The 17,790-nt window shown below is 40.4% G+C and overlaps 1 protein-coding gene across 1 annotated transcript in view; it reads left to right on the top strand.

Moving 5' to 3' along the window:
- LOC141139271 (uncharacterized) overlaps positions 1–17,315 on the top strand; it is a 141,930-nt gene extending 124,615 nt beyond the window's left edge. Inside the window, exons 22-28 of the mRNA XM_073625230.1 lie at positions 23–252; positions 1,299–1,437; positions 2,395–2,478; positions 3,590–3,792; positions 12,594–12,672; positions 13,668–13,877; positions 16,393–17,315. Coding sequence (XP_073481331.1) covers positions 23–252; positions 1,299–1,437; positions 2,395–2,478; positions 3,590–3,792; positions 12,594–12,672; positions 13,668–13,877; positions 16,393–16,443 — 996 coding nt within the window. The 3' untranslated portion in view covers positions 16,444–17,315. The remainder of the gene's footprint in view (positions 1–22; positions 253–1,298; positions 1,438–2,394; positions 2,479–3,589; positions 3,793–12,593; positions 12,673–13,667; positions 13,878–16,392) is intronic.
- The last annotated feature ends 475 nt before the right edge of the window (positions 17,316–17,790 follow it).

Raw genomic sequence — 17,790 nt, 5'->3', positions numbered from 1 at the left:
CTAGATGTGTTCTGTTGTTTAGGAAAAGGAGCGGGACATGGAACGTCTAAAACACAGAATTCAGGAAATGGAGAATGAGCAACATGTACTGAGAGCAGAAAAGAATGAATCCATTTTCAGAGAGAGAGAAGCACTGGCCCAGGCTGAACGATCAGAGAGAGCCTTAGCCAGAGAGATCAGCACAGCATGTGAACGTATCCATTCTGCTCCAGGGTGGTCTAAAATGCAGAGCCCATCACACAGCAGACACGGGTAAGTGACAATTTATCCACTTCCAGACCAGGCCTTTTCTGGCACTTTTTGTTTACAATTGTTTTGTAACAAGTATTTTTTTGCTTAGAAATTACTTAGAACCCCCAAACATGATACATTCTTTTAAAGCAGAGGTCCTAGAGAATAAATTGGTGGGTGTTGCAATTTTTTATGTCACAAAGTAAAGTACGGTTTTTCAAATGCAATTTTTTGGGAAAAATACAATTTTTTTGAATTTTAATGCAAAAAAACACAATATATAACCCTATTTTACTATCCATAGGCGAGGCTTTAAAAGCCTTTACAGATTACCACTTTAGAGTTACTGAGGAGGTCCAGTGCTAGAATTGCTGCCTATGATCTGATGTTCGCGGTGATACCTTACATGTGTGGGGTTATCACTGTTTGTGTGTTGGTGTGGGACGCGTGCATTCATCTTTGCATGGGGGGGGGGGGGCACTTTAATCTTTATTTTTATTTTTTTTTTTTTGTATTTATATATTTTTTTTTATTTTTACACTGTTGCTTTAAAAAAAATAGCACTTTTATTGCCTTCACAAGGAATGTAAACATCCTTGTGACAGCAATAGGCATGTGACAGGTACTCTTTATGGAGAGAACTGGGGTCTATAAGACCTCAAAATACCCCCTCTGCTCTTAAAAGCATTTGATCACACCAAGATCAGTGTTTTCGAATGCTTTTGATTTTTGAAAATGGCGCCATTGACATCTGGGTGAACCTGAAGTGATGTCAGGTCATCTCTTCCAGGTTACCATAGCTGAGAGCCGATCAAAACCAATCTGCGCTTTGTTTGGCATTCAGATCAGCCAACGGAAGCTCCGGCTAGTCGCTCGGGTCTCCAGGTGGGACAGGAGAGCCCGAGAAGTGGCAGAAGGGGGGGGGGAGCTGCGGCTTCAGACATCATCCTAGTATAACCAGTTGAAGTCTAGTGACATTCGGGTACATTGCTGGTCTGGAAGCGGTTAGAAGAACAATGACTATAACAGAATAAAGTAATCACAACAACGGGTGATATCTCTTACAGGAGTCCATCCCGCCTATCCACCAACCAAGCAATACAGCTGCTGCATGGTGTAAGTGAGGAAACCAACCAGTGCATCCATGAGTTACAGCAGGAAGTTGAGGCACAAAAGCGCACCGTCCTTCATGTGCAAAGAGAGAAGGTGAGCGAAACAGGGCAGTTAACTCCTTATATGTGTTTAGTTGTTTTTGTTTTTTCTTTATTAAAAAAATGTTAAATGTCTCCACTATTAACACTCATTTACATCCACACTGATTTATATATAGAATTCCAACAAATATGCCATAGTATAGTAGAATTAGTTAGATGGAATCTCATGAAAACAAATTCTTCCACATGAGCTACTGAAGCAATTGCCCAGTACTTCCTCAGGCCTGATTCACACCTATGCATTTTTTGTGCTTTTTGCATTTTGCAGATTTGCACTACAGTCCATTTAATATGGTTTTCTTATGGAACACGTTCTGTAGTGCAAATATGCAAAATGCAAAAAGCACTAAAAATGCATAGGTGTGAACCAGGCCTTAAGGTAAGAGAAAAACCTTTTTTAGGTTTGGATAGAGTGGTGAGGGGTTAGAACCACTGTCAGGTAGTGGTGGCATGGAGCTCAACATGGATTTTCACTGGTTATTAAAATGGGGACAAAATCATTAATTGAGCCCAATTGGCTTGTGTTTGGCAGTGTAATGGATCAAAGTGAGTGCCAAATAAAAAATCCTTCCAAAGCCTTTATTATTAAACTAGTTAAAACAAGCAGCGGGGCAGATGACAAGCAACACATTTTTTTTGGGGGGGGGGGGGGGGTATAAAATCCCCCTTCATCAACACAGGGTGAAATGGCAGAATGCTAAATGGACTCAAAAATACTTGTAAGCAGACTGATCTGCAGGCAGAGGATGTCCTATACAAAAGTCAATGCAGATAATCACAGCAGAAGTGGTAAGGGCCCCCCTTCCAGAGTGCTGTACAAAGTAATATAGTAACATAACATTATACCAGTAATACAAAAATAAATGAAACCGCAATCTTCTATATCAATGTGATGTTTGTTTGCAAACTAATAAATACAAAATATTTTTTTTCACTTCCTATTTACCAGGAACGAGAGCTGCAACAGTTAAAAGAACAGCTACAATTAGAGAAGGAGAAAGCACTGGAACTGTTAAAGGAAAGGTTAATACAGGTGATTAGTGAATGTGTAAATATCTGTAAAGAGTTACCTGTTCAAGACTTCAAAGAGATTCTGCTAAAGAATTCTCTAGGTCAATAATTCTACAGTATATAAGGTGCACAAGTATGGATTTTTTATCCTCCCGGCCTTTTTTCTGATCAAGCAGATTTAAAAAAAAAAAAGCCTCACTGAATGCGGATTATGCTTCTACCATGCTTCTACCAAGCAGGTCACATGGGCTCCTTCTTTAGCAGCTCCAGGATGAACATAAGTAATATGCACACAACCCCATTTATCTTCTTGTACTTCGTGTAGAAATCCCATTAGTTCACAGGCATTTCACCCAATTATAAAAGGATGGTAGAAGTTTTCCTGATCATAAGCTTACTGTAAAGCCAAAGCAGTGACACATGGATGAATGCTTAGTTTGAAAAAACATATAGCTTTCTCTCTTAATTACCCTCATGGTATAAAATATATTTTTCTGAGAAATACTTTACATGTTCTTTAGGTCTGAAATAGTCATATTCCTCTGTTATAATTAAAAATATGAACTGTGCTGCTCCTCTTTTTCAACAGGGAGTAGGAACAAAATACCAAACAGATTGTAAATGGTAGATTGTTGTAAAACAGATTATTTGAATATAAGGTTTAGGAGAAAAGCTTGTTTGAATGTTCACAGATGTTGTATTTAGATTGGAAATCTCCTATTCTCAATGTATGCAAAACTATATAATATCTTTAGAACAGGCCATAAAAGGTGCCTGCACATGCCCTTAGTAGTCAGCAACACATTTTCTGTGGTCCTGAGGAGTCCCTGACCCCAGCTACATTCTGCACACCATGTGCACCATGAGCTCACAGTCGAAGTTCTGGTATGCTGCCATCCAACAATGGAAAGCAAGCACTGGGTAGGGAGTCTATGGAGAGTCCACCCCTTGCAGGGGTACCCCAATGGAAGAAAATATTTGCTGCATATGGAATGTATTTGCAGACACTATTAGTCATTTTTTTATTGGAGATTAATATTACTATTGTATTACAAATGAAGAACATAATAGTATGCAGTCATTCCTTTATTTTTCTGTTCATAAGCCCTACTGTTTTGCGCTAACCCTCTCAGGAGCACATAGAGGAAATCACCAATCTACAGAGAGATCAGCTCCGAGAGTCAGGTGGAGCTGAAAACCAATCCTTGCGGCAGCAACTCCGGGAGAAAGACAATGAGCTGAGAGCCATTCAGAGGAACATGGGCAAGTGGAAAGATGAGACTGCTACAAAGCTTGCCCGGAAATTTGAAGAGGAGCTCAATGCTGAACTTGAAAAGTAAGTCAGTAAATAAAAGATCTCTGACTATATTCATAGTTGGCCAGAGATTGGAACCAGTATTGCAGTTAATTGGCAAGCTTCTGAAGTGTTCATTGTTAGCAATCAAAGCATTCAAGAGCAGTTGGTCAGCAGCTGGGCACAGGACTTAAAGTATAGGATTGTCAGACACAATCCAATCAAAAAAAAAAGTAAAAATGAGGTGCTGGTTACAGATTTTCAGTAGGCCAATCAATCTACCAGGCACACTGTGTTAAAGTCTTACTAAACCCACAAAAGTAAAAATCAATCTGTATATGCAGTAAAGCATGCTTATTATACTCACTGTGGAATCTAAAGGGTTAATCCTGCACATTGTTTAAAAAGGCTGTTTGATCCTGTCTTCTCTGATCCTCCCCTTCTTCCACAGTCCCCAATCCATCTCCTTAGGGGCACTCTGCAAATGCTCAGTTTAGTGCTAGAGAGTTTTTTTGGGACCATGCATGTGATCGCCACAGGACCAATCAGTACTGTCCAGACAGAGGGTCGGGGATCATGCAGCCTCATAGGACAGTCAGAGAAGAATAAAAACTTCTTCTACAAGCTTTAAAGCAGTTGTAAACCGTGGACGTTGCAAAAATAAATAAATAAATAAACCTGCAAAGCAATGGCATGGCACATTATGAAATACTCACCTTGGAACGAAGCCCTCCAGCGCTGTAATGTCACTGCTGAGATGGCTGACATATTCCCCCTGTCTTTCTTCTGGGTTCTGGCTATTGGACTAGCCGGAGCCGCAATGACATCACTACCGTGCATGCTGGGGGAATGATTTAAAGAAAGCACCAAGAAGAAGTGAGAGAGGAGGAAAAGAAAAAAAGGGGGGGGGTAGAAAAAAAGATAATTGCCCATACAAGATAGTCAAGTGGCATCAGGTAAATATTTGATCCAAGGGTCCCCTATTTTTTCATATTAGGCAATTTTATCATGCAAGATGGCAGAGGCATTCACGACAGTTAGGCTTTCAACATTTCAAACAGAATTGTGGGAGACCTCCACGATCTGGCGATAGAAATTCTTTCTGCTAAAAAAATTAATGTTATATTTTTTTTGAGGTTTGCTTGGGTAAGAGAGTAAATGAAATTATAGACACATATCCAAAACCTTTTAACTTTTAGACATGTCCACCATATATGAAAGGCTGTATGTACCCTTCTGTCTGAAACCTCTGGAGCATTGGGGGAAGCCTTCTCTTTTTCTAGTGCTCATGATAAGGCATTTCAAAGTCTAATAGTTTCCATTCTCAAATATCTAATTATTTTTCTTTTTCTTTCTCATTTGCTGCTGCCAGTATGTGGAATTTTGTATTTTAGTAGTTCTTTCTTCCTACAGATGCAAATTGGACTTTTTAAGAGAAAGGTAACATGCGAAGTAGTTAAACAGTAGCTATGTTACTTACTTACATACTCTGTGTCCACACAGACATTTATTTTTGGCTTTTTTTAGAAGTTGAAACAGACCTTGCATCAAAATACAAGGAACAGACATACAACCTGGCAGCAATCTAAGAGGACGGAGCACTCCCAGATCCTCGTGTTGTTACTGTGGGAACTGCAGCCCACACAAGCTACTCTGCTTACCTATAATCACTTGATGTGATATACATTTGGGAGGCCCCTGCTCCTGTTTGCTGTCCATCCGACCTCCTTTCAGATATATATTTTTACCTTTGATCGCTGTTCAGCGATGCATTGATTAAATTCACTATTGTGAGCATTTTCCTTTTCCTCATATCCATTTGAACCTCTAGCTCCTGAAGAAGCGTTCCTTGTCAACGTGAAACATGTAGAGCAATTAGAGACTACACCACCTTGGAACACCAGACCTGCAGTACTCTCTTAAATTCAACTTTACAGGGGAAGTGTACCCTTTCTCTTACCCGTAATTACTGGTTAAATTGTCTGTACATAGTTATAGAGAATTATCTAGGAGACTGCAGGATAGGATTCATTATGGTGTATTTAACTGAGTTGTATGCCTATATCAGATGTGTTTTTAAACTCTCATGTCTATTCTCTATGTTTTTTGTATGCTATTAATAAAAATTAAGTTTTTTATACTTTTTGTAGTCTATTATGGTTGTGCCCTCAAAGTCCCACTATTTAGCCCCTTGATGCCTCCTACATATTGTCGGGGACGTTGGCACAAATAATATTAAAGTACCTACAGAGTCACCCTGTATACCAGGTACTTTAACACTAGGATCTCCCTTTTAAAATACAAGGAACAGCTGTTTAGCCTGCACCCCCAAAATGCTAGGTAAAAACAAATACAAAAAAAAGAACGCACAATGCAGGGGCTCATTCTCATGATATTTGGCATCAGGACCAGAACAACTGAGGGGGGGGGGATGACCTTTTTCTAGCGCTGGAATCAGGTTTTTCAGAGTCCTCCTACAGTGATTCTGAATGATCTAGTTGGTGACAAAAAAAAGCAACAATGGCAGCCACTCTGATCTGTTTGAAACTAGCAAAAGGGACATGCCAAAATTAAAACTGCACCACTCCAAGCTCCTAAAACAGCCTCTTGGGAAGTCCACTGCTCTGGGTGAATGTCCCAGGAGCTCCCCTAGCTCAATATCTACAGCAAAAATCGAGAACGAGGCTGCACTTAACAGAAGTCCCACTAGTAAATTTATTGCGTGTAGCTGACTGTAGACAAAGTCCCCACCCTTAGGCCAAACCCTAGGGCTTAATCAGAGGTTTAGTATTGGTGACTGGGTGAGTGGGCCAGAGGGTCTAAGGTAAGTATCTTTTCATTTTAACTGTGTTTACTTGACAAGGAGGGCTGTTGTATAGCTGTTTCCTTGTATTTTGATACAAAAATGAACAGAAATTAACATTATATGTGAAAAAATGTCCTTGTGGATCCAATTTTATGGTTTCCGTAAATAACATACTTATCTTACTCAAATCATCATTGCCATATTTCTCATCTTAGTTTCACTAACATAATTCATAGCCATGAGGCTGATAAGGAGTATTAAAGCAGCTGCACAGAAAACAAGATTGGCTCATTACTATGTATCTTTGTAATGTTTTTCAAGGGTGTTTAGAACCCTACAGTAGACTGCGTAATGAAAAATATGTGACTAAATATATATATATATATATATATATATATATATATATATATATATATATATACATACATACATACATATATACTGTTGAAAGAATTACCATCAGTGTCAGCTGTGATTTGAATGTTATTTACCATCTAAGGCCACTTATGGGTATGTTTGTGCTCCCTTTCCCTTTGTCTCACATTTAGTCTGTGTGACTTTCCAGACTTACCATGGGATAATGTGAGCCCGTTCCATACTCTTTGGACAGATTACCACCTTGAAACTACCCCACCTACAGTATCTCACAAAAGTGAGCACACCGCTCATATTTTTGTAAATATTTTATTCTATCTTTTCATGTGACAACAATGAAGAAATAACACTTTGCTACAATGTAAAGTAGTGGGTGTACAGCTTGTATAACAGTGTAAATTTGCTTTCCCCTCAAAATAACTCAACACACAGCCATTAATGTCTAAACCGCGGGCAACAAAAGTGAGTACACTCCTAACTGAAAATGTCCAAATTGGACCCAAAGTGTTAATATTTTCTGTGGCCACCATTATTTTCCAGCACTGCCTTAACCCTCTTGGGCATGGAGTTCACCAGAGCTTCACAGGTTGTCACTGGAGTCCTCTTCCACTCCTCCATGATGACATCACGGAGCTGGTGGATGTTAGAGACCTTACACTCCTCCACCTTCCGTTTAAGGATGCCCACAGATGTTCAATATGCTTTAGGCCTGGAGACATGCTTGGCCAGTCCATCACCTTTACCCTCAGCTTCTTTAGCAAGGCATTGGTCATCTTGGAGGTGTGTTTGGGGTCATTATCATGTTGGAATACTGCCCTGCGGCCCAGTTTTCGAAGGGAGGGGATCATGCTCTGCTTCAGTATGTCACAGTATATGTTGGCATTCAAGGTTCCCTCATGGAACTGTAGCTCTCTATTGCCGGCAGCACTCATGCAGCCCCAGACCATGACATTCCCACCACCATGCTTGACTGTAGGCAAGACACACTTGTCTTTGTATTCCTCACCTGGTTGCGGCCACACATGCTTGACATTATCTGAACCAAATAAGTTTATCTGGTCTCATCAGACCACAGGACATGGTTCCAGTAATCCTTGTCCTTAGTCTGCTTGTCTTCAGCAAACTGTTTGAGGGCTTTCTTGTGCATCATCTTTAGAAGAGGCTTCCTTCTAGGATGACAGCCATGCAGACCAATTTGAAGCAGTGTGCGGCGTATGGTCTGAGCACTGACAGGCTGACCCCCCACCCCTTCAACCTCAGCAGCAATGCTGGCAGCACTCATACATCATATTTCCCAAAGACAGCCTCTGGATATGACGCTGAGCACATGCACTCAACTTCTTTGGTCGACCATGGCTAGGCCTGTTCTGAGTGGAACCTGTCCTGTTAAACCACTGTATGGTCTTGGCCACCATGCTGCAGCTCAGATTCAGGGTCTTGGCAATCTTCTTATAGCCTAGGCCATCTTTATGTAGAGCAAAAATGATTTTTTTCAGATCCTCAGAGTTTTTTGCCATGAGGTGCCATATTGAACTTCCAGTGACCAGTGTGAGAGTGAGAGCGATAACACCAAATTTAACACACCTGCTCCCCATTCACACCTGAGACCTTGTAACATTAACGAGTCACATGACTCATGACACATGACTGGGGAGGGAAAATGGCTAATTGGGCCCAATTTGGACATTTTCACTTAGGGGTGTACTCACTTTTGTTGCCAGCGGTTTAGATATTATTGGCTGTGTGTTGAGTTATTTTGAGGGGACAGCAAATTTACACTGTTATACAAGCTGTACACTACTTTTCATTGTAGCAAAGTGTAATTTCTTCAGTGTTGTCACATGAAAAGATATAATAAAATATTTACAAAAATGTGAGGGGTGTACTAACTTTTGTGAGATACTGTATATGTTGTTAATCGACTCTGGTCATGCACGATATTTCAATTAGAAGATGTCTTCATCCTCCTGAGGAAGATCAGAACAATATACGATCAAAACACGTTGGGGCTCCTCTCTGAGTAATAGCATTTAGTGTTAAGAAACTCTTGTTTGCTATCTGCATTTGTAACATTGACATCTTTGGATGCCATGCATACCAGAGCTCATGTAGTTTTTAATTCATGTGTTTTTTTTATATATATCTGTACGCAATAAAGAACTTTTTTTTTTATATATTCTATTCGGTCCAACTTTTTCTAGCTGCCTATAGGCCCTTGGGAGCAATTTTTCAACTTAACAATACATTTTTAAGCCTAAATACACAACAGCACTTCAGACTATGACAATATGATACATACTGTATGTAGCGCCACCTGCGCAAGGGCCGCTGTTTTGTGTCCCTGGTTCTTCTCCTACTAGTGCAGCAGCAGCCAAGCAAACATGGTCCCTACTGTGAGCTTGCTGTTTTAAATTGCTGGTTTTAATAAAAGTATATGCATTGTGGAAATCTCCAGATGTTGGAGATGAATCCCTGAATGTACCTTACATGGGACCAGGGCACATGGGATTAAAGCACCTTACATGGGATCAGGGCACAAGGGATCAGAGCACCTTACAGGATGGACAGGTGGGAAGGAGGGGCCGATGGGGAGCAGCGCTGCACAGCTGCACAAACAGAGACGCTTGCTTGTGTAGATGTGCGTGGGTCAGCAGAGGGGATGCAATCTACTCGTCAGCTGCCTGTGACTGATGGGTAGATTGCCGCAGAACCCCTGGGGACCTTTCGCAGAACCTTTTCAAAAGTTTATTGCAAATTAACTTGTTTGGGATTCGGGAAGCTGTGGATTCTCCACATTTACTCAGGAAGCAGCTTTTTAACCCGGACTCCGGGGAAAAGAACCCAGCTCTCTGGGGTTCCGTGGTATTTATGCACTCCCCAAGCACCATCTGGACACACCTCTCCAGGGACTGGCTGGAGGTGCATAAATATTCAGGCTGATAATTTGACTCTCCCACCCACTATGTTCTGGAAATCCCCAGAAAACAGGAGGAAGCAGTCACACTTGAGGCCTGCAGAACCCTGAGCAGCATAAATCAAGCACACACTGCTCTGCTGATTACAGGAGAGCCAAGAACTAAATTTGCCTAACCAAAACCTAGCAGCCTAGCTAGGAGGATGCTACACATAAACTAAAACAAAATACAGTGCTAACAAAATATTTATATTTAAAAAGGGATGTGAAAGTGCAGAGCTGTTCAACCTTTTTTTAGAAAATGGTCAAAAGTGTAATAAAAATGAATTGTGGTGTTCTCAAACTCAGAACTGCAAATGCGACATTCAGGGATTTGTCTCCAACATCTGGGGATTTCCACAATGCATAAACTTTAAATAAAACAAGCAATTTAAAATGGCAAACTCATAGCTCCCAATTGTCCCCGATTTGGAACCAAGTCCCTCTGTTCCTCTTTACTCCTCATTTGTCCCTCATTTTGGTCTGATCTATATAGTTTTATATGAAATGCACTACTTATCTATCTAAAAGGGTTTTACAGTGCTAAACCTTTCATTCAATTTCTAAATTGCTGTGTTTGTAAATTCCAAAAGCCAATATAAAGGAATAGTAGTGGTAAAAAAGGCACTCATTTTTTTGTACAATTCTCCTTGAAGGGGGGTGTCATATGCCTACATAGCTTTGCTAATAGGTGTCCCCCATTCCCATCTCAGATAGTTGGGAAGTATGGCAAACTTACATTCAAAATGTTCAATAGGGACCATGTGTATCACATAAGGTAAAAAGCCCTCAGCAAAGGTCTGAAATACAGCATGGCCATTGCTGGCTGAAACAAGCTCACTTCCAGTATGCAATCGTCCAGCCAGCTCGATCCTTCCACCAAATGAGACCTGATGTAATGAGGTTTCTCTCTGTGGTTATGCCTTACATGTTTCATCGCAAAGACTTCCTCTGCGCCCCTGAATAAGTCTTTGTATAGAAACATGTAGAGGTGGGCTTCCAGGTCATGAGTCTAGATTTTCAGGTAGTTATATAAACCGTATCAAAACCAAAATCTTAAGTATTTTGTTTTGCTTTGCTTCTATTAAGGTTCTTTACAGTGTAAGCAAGAGAGCTTAGAATTATCTGTAGTGTATCACTGTGCTTTTACTAATCAGAAATGCTGTACATACAAAATTTTCCAATTATGGGAAAACAATACAAGACTGGCAGATATATAGTGCATACAGCAAATACTCTGATCACAATGGTCTGTGTACAATGGGAATATGCTGTGGTTGGGGGCTTATAACCCATGTCCAGTGTTTAGTTTTGTCTGTGTCCCGGGGGGGGATTCACTCTCTAAAGATGGTCTTCCAATGAAGACACTTGATTCGATCATGTCTGTGAAGAGTTTATTTCCCCTGACTTTGGAGAGATTTCTTTTCAAATCCTGTTGTGTATGCAGGATAACGAAGGGAAATCTACCCAACAGGAACCAGATGGCAACAAATAAACTGATGGGGGTTTTAACCATTCTCTATTCTATCAAAAATGTAATTTTGGCTTTATATATACATTAAAGGGGTTGTAAACCCTATGCATGAAGGTGAAAAAGCTGACACTGAGCGCCCCCCCCCCCAGCCCCTGTTTTACTCACCTGTACCCTTCGATCCCTCGGCGGAGACGCGCTCTAGCTCTCTGTCCGGGGTTCTTGGCTCTTGATTGGATAGAATGATAGCAGCGCAGCCATTGGCTTCCGCTGCTGTCAATCAAATCCAATGAAGTGGGCGCCGGGGGGCGGGGCCAAGTCCGGCATTCTGTGTCTATAGACGCAAATGCTGGACTCGGGGGAGCGCCCGCAAGGTAACCCCCAGGGAGAGTGCTTCTCCCAGGGGGTTAACCGATGTGAGGAGGAGCCACGAGAGCCGCCGGGGGACCCCAGAAGACGAGGTTCCCTTACCAGCAATGGCGGTGGCAGCACTCGACCAGCCGATGTTCAAGCTGACATCGCTGGACTCCAGGACAGGTAAGTTTCCTAATGTTAAAAAGTCAGCAGCTACAGTATGTGTAGCTGCTGACTTTACATTTTTAAAGGGGTAGGCGGAACTCCTCTTTAAAAAGTAACTGACAGAACCCAGATTTATATCATCTGGACTATTTATTATGGATTAAATAACAAGAATAGTAAATAGTTGGTTTTGTCTTGGCAACAAATGAACTTTGCGTAAATGATGGAACTTGCATGCTATTGAACTGTTCCTAGCTCTAACATCCTTCCTGTCAGGAGCTTTTTAAACAAACATCACCTACATGTCTGGCTTGCGGAGCATATCATGAAAACTGACAATTCTTATATTTCATTTAAAGAGGAAGTAAACTCTCTGCTTTATACTTTTTTTTTTTTTTACCTGCAGGCACCGATGACGTAATCAGCGCAGTATACAGTAAATATCTCCTAAACGGTGAAAGTTTAGGCGATATTTACAGTTCCTTTAGGTAAGCCTTATAATAGGCTTACCTATAGGTACAAACATTAGAGGGAGGTTTACTTCCTCTTTAAATATAGAATACAAAAGAATTAAATACAGCTAACAACATCTGCCTAGCTGAGAATGCAAGCATGAAATTATTCAAATATCATAAGTTAAAGCACGGTACTGGCCAGTTATTGTATTTTTTAAGATTGAATAAATGGTTAATTAAGATTTTTTTGATTACTTGGTGCAGAAGTTTGTCCAGAAGCAAAGCATCAGAGAGTCACAGGAATCCAGAGAGAGCTGGCTCAGCCATCCGTAGGCTGTCACTGGTAAATGCAATTTATTTTCTTTGTTTGTCATGTTGGTATTGTGATATAGTGGAGATTACTGTATGTTTTACCACTTTTGCAGCCAAATTAGGATAATACCTACTTTATATTAGGTTCTCATTCACATAGCATAACCTGAAAAATATTTAAAAATTGTTGCTTACCTTTTTAGTTGCTTAAAAGCTTTCCCATACTGTTTATTGTAAAGAAGGGACTGCGGAGTTCTGTTTATTATAAATAAGTCTTTATTGTGCTGGCAGGTCTTCATTTTTAGATGTGATGTTTAGATCACAGTCTGTCCTCACAAGGGCTATCTCAAGGCTTGTATGTCAATTTGCTTTAAAGGATAAGTTCACCTTTACAAAAAAAATAATAAATTCAATTTTTTTTGCAGGTAAAAAAATATGCATTTAATATTCTATTTGTTAGGGAGCAGTAAAGCATTGCACCCATGATGAGCAGATCGTGGGTGTAATGCCACGGTCCTGCAGACTGTCTTTGTATCTGTTTACCCGTACCTCTGATATGAGCAAGCAGTTACACTTGAGACAAGAAGCTCAATGAACTACCAAAGCGCCATGGTAGTTCATTGAAAACTACAAGCGCTGTCGGACCTTGTCGTTTTACCCATTCACAGAACACTGGAAATGGGTGACGCGCCTGGGGGAACCCCCGCCCGGCCACGTCTTTTTTAAATTGTGACAACTAGCCAGGGGAGAAGATCCCCCGCTAGCTGTCAGGACAGGGGAGAGTGAGGACCAGTGCATTTGTAACATGTTACACCCTGAATATGGGTGTAACATTTAACATGTTACAAAAGGTGAACCTATTCTTTACAAAATACTGTCCCCTAATTGCTTTCACATTGCAAGCTATACAGCACAGATATTATTGAAAGCTGCTGGCGGCATTTGTCCTAGAAAATGTATCTAAAACAGCTTGACAGTATACTAGCAAACTAAGAGGCAGAATTGTTAATACTTTTATCACAACAGGAAAGAAGGGAGAACTCACATTTGCGCTCAGCTTCTACACCATCCCTTAATGGAAATGCATCGCAGCATGATTTCAGTGCTTTAAAGATATTGAGGAACTTGCAGGGAAGAGTCAAAGAACTGCGGGCGGATAACAGACCATATCATGGAGGAAGCATGGAGGATCTGACTATGCTGAGAACTGATCTGGGACACTCATACAGAGACAAAGTAAGTAATCTACACTTTTCCCTAAAGAACTTGGTAGTCTGCTTCATCAAGCTGTGAATAAAGGAATGTACAGGCTTTTCAATTATTTTTAGCTGTTTTTTAGGTGTAAAAAAGATCAACTTGATGCAAATAATCGTGTCGGTGTGTGTTAATATTTAATAAAACTTGTTTCTCTGTATAGTTGACGAATAATGCACCGCCGGTATAGCTGATATCTTATCTCAGTTGTTTTAATGCAGTAAGGCAGAGTCATTGTAGTAATCTTTCCTGCCTCAATTCTACAATTCAACTCAAATCTACAAATCTCTGCATTTAATACAGTAACAAAATAATGGAAGAAAAATGTGAAAATATGAAAGGCATAGCAAATATTGTTCAATAGGTAAACACTGCAAAAATACAGTCATTTAAAATATATGATTAGGGCTGTCTTCACCCGCACGGAATGCACGAGTGTTCCATGCAGCTGCATGCAGGAATGCTGTTCAGATCAATAACAGGCAGGTGGCTACACAGATCTGCAAGCACATCACGGAGTGTATATCCACGCAGGACCAATGCATTGATCTGAAATCAGTGCACATATTCACCAGCACATCATTGTCAAATATCGTCAGAAACTTTTATTGCAGGAAGATAACATCACAAAGGACCTAGTGCAATGTTTTCTGAGCTGCGCAGAACCACTTTGAAGGGGTCCTGTATGGCTCCGAAACATTGCACTTGGTCCTTTGTGATGTGATCTTCCTGCAATAAAAGCTTTGGACCATATTTAACGATCCATGATGTGTTGGCAACTATGGGCGCTGATTTGTGATAAACACAATTTCCAGCTGGGAGTTGCTGCAGCACACGCTACTGATGAGCCTATGTCCAGGAATGTGTGCAATGGAAATACAATACAATGCATTGATCAGAATGCAGTTTCTAAACACCTGTACATCCCGCGAGGGTGAAGACGGCCCTCACATAGGTATATGGATTGGTTTACCCATGTGAATGGGTAGCTCAATTAAGCTGTGCGAAAGTGACATCTCAAACAATATTTTCATGTGATCATAATAGTTAAGAAGACACTTTAGTACAGTTTATGTGCCATTTCAGCTTGATGTATCTGGGCCTTAGTGAAAAGGATGGGGATTTGAGTCTAGTGTGCAACTAAAGCAGTTTTGTTGATTGAAGTGGTATTTTTTTTACACCACAACTTAATTCCAGTTCCTGTTTTTAGGACTACCCTAGTTAAAGCAGAATGCACCTATTTCATTGTGTACATGCGTACTAATACAATGTACATTACAAGATCAGCGCTGTTTCCCTTCACAATACTAAAGAGTAAGGAAGAGTGATATATGCCAAAGTATAAATCATTGATGCAATTTTCAACACATTTATCCTGTCTCTTTTGCTGGAAAGTTTGACCTGCATGTTTGGGTATAGAAAAAATGTACCATATATACTCTAGTATAAGCCGAGTTTTTCAGCACATTTTTTTTGTGCTGAAAATGCCCCCCTTGGCTTATACTCGAGTCAAGCACTTTTCTGCAGCAGAGAATGACATTTTCCGAACCGACTTTGGGACCCCTTATCTTGGGGGCCACTTGGTGCTAGGAACCCCAGTGGAACTAGCACTACAACATATCCAAAGCTAGGGTTCCTAGCACCAAGTGGCCCTGAGATACGGGGCCCCAAAGTCGGTTCAGAAAATGTCATTCTCTGCTGCAGAAAAGTGCTTGACATTTTCCAAACCGACTTTGGGGCCCCGTATCTCGGGGCCGCTTGGTGCTAGGAACTGTGTTGTAGTGCTAGTTCCACTGGGTTTGCACACTAAATTTGGGGTTCCTAGCACCAAGTGGCCCCGAGATACGGGGCCCCAAAGTCAGTCAACTGTGTCCAACTCCAGCAATGTAATTTCGGGACCCTTTGGGTCCAGAGACCCCAGATTTTGGCTGCAGCTAGAGGGCATCTAGGAACCCTTAACTACCGAGTTTGAAGTTCGGGGGGCCTATGGCTGCAAATGAGCACAGTGAGGCATGCAAATGGGCACAGTGAGGCTGCAAATGGTCATTGTTGACCCTCTTTTCCACTTACAGTAGATGCGCATTTCTCACCCTAGGCTTATACTCGAGTCAATAGTTTTCCCAGTTTTTTGTGGTAAAATTAGGTGCCTTGGCTTATATTCGGGTTGGCTTATACTCGAGTATATACGGTATACAGTATATTAGCATGTGAACTAAAAAAGGAATTTTTTAAATAAATACTATTAATAAAAGGATCAACCCCATACAAAATATAATTTTTTACATAATCACAGTTCTTTAGGTGTTTAGGTCACAATGCTATAATTATGATTTTGCGGCGTATTAAATATATTTCTTGAAATGTTATTTTTCTGTTGATTTCTCGTATTTCCTGCTATTGCTAAAATTAATATGGTCCCTATCAAAACATTACATACGCATTCGATTATATTGTATCAGGAAAGTTTTATTTTTTCATTTCTTTGTTTTACCTACAGAGACCCATAATTATGGAACGTTCGCTATCTCATGGAGGTATGAGGAAATAGTTTAGGATGTTGTGAAGCGTCACTTCCACTCAAGAGTAATAAACAACTCCACAAAGATCCCCCCTCTGGAATTCCTGCAACCCGCCTCATCATTTTTTCTATTATCTATACATTTGCCTCTGCCAGTACCATAGCCCTTCAAGAAATGGGAGCCACAGCTGTTCTTCTCTAATTCTGTGTTCAAATATACACTCATGGATGGGAGCAGATAGAAGAGCGGCATTGGCGTGGGTGGTTAGTTATAATGGCTACAAGCCATGTACCAATATAATATACAATGTTAAACAAGGTGAAATTATAAAAAAAATCATAAGTATAAATTCCCCTGCACATAGGAGCAGTATGGCCTACGTGTGCTGCAATATATGTATATTTCATAACATAACCACTCATGTAGGTACCTTCTGCAGATACTTATTCGTTAAAGCCAAAAAAATAAAAATATTGGGCTATGTAGGGTGGTTATTCAGAGTGTTTACTGACTTTATACCATGAGCATAAATAGATAAATATGCCTGGTCCTATTTTGTAGTTAAAAAAATAATAGAAAGACACAAAAAGCATTTGTGCATATGCTCCCAAAGGGCAGATTTCTAACAAAGGATGTCATGGAAACTGAGTACCTTCTTGGAAGGTTGCCAACATACAGTAGCGTCAACTGTAATTTGTTTATAATAAAAATGTCAGTAGGTAGTATTTTATCTAATATTTTAAGAACTCAGTTAGCATTATTTATTAAAACGGTCCAGAATACAGGTATTTTCACTAAACCATAACAACCAATCACAAAGCATCTTTCATTAGTCTGACCAAACAAGCTGCTAGTACTGCTGCCTGTATATTTAAAGGCCAACTCTAGACTGGAAGAATCAAAAAAGTTCTTGCAGTGAAACCCCCCCCCCCCCAATCCCTGCACAGCAAGGGTTAAATGCTTGTTTTTTAAGTTGTTATATTCTGTGCTCAGGTTGAAAAAAGGGCTGCTGTCTCCCCTAAGGTGCTTTGATTAAAAGCTCCAATGTGAAAAGTGTGTATGGGGAAATGGCATTGCCTATCACCTGAAAAGTAATTCTCTCCAAATGCTCTTTCCTCCAATTGAGTGTACAGAAGGTAGGTCATTTATTACTATAGAAAGATTGACCCCTCACCTGAAGGGCGACCGTTACTCTTCCTGGGTGAGTATGCAAATGGGTAACTTGTGCCTATTCCTGTGATCACTTTTACAAAAAAGATAAAAAGTGTATATTTAGCCTGTGATCTATATTAAGTAAAGTGCTAGTGTGACCATATTCTTTGTATATATTATTTATATCCAACACCTACTTCTGAGGTGTTCATGCAAAAAGTGAT

This window comes from Aquarana catesbeiana, linkage group LG01 (assembly GCF_042186555.1).
Source record: "Aquarana catesbeiana isolate 2022-GZ linkage group LG01, ASM4218655v1, whole genome shotgun sequence".
Taxonomy (NCBI): Eukaryota; Metazoa; Chordata; class Amphibia; order Anura; family Ranidae; genus Aquarana; species Aquarana catesbeiana.
This window is presented reverse-complemented; position numbering and strand designations above follow the sequence as displayed.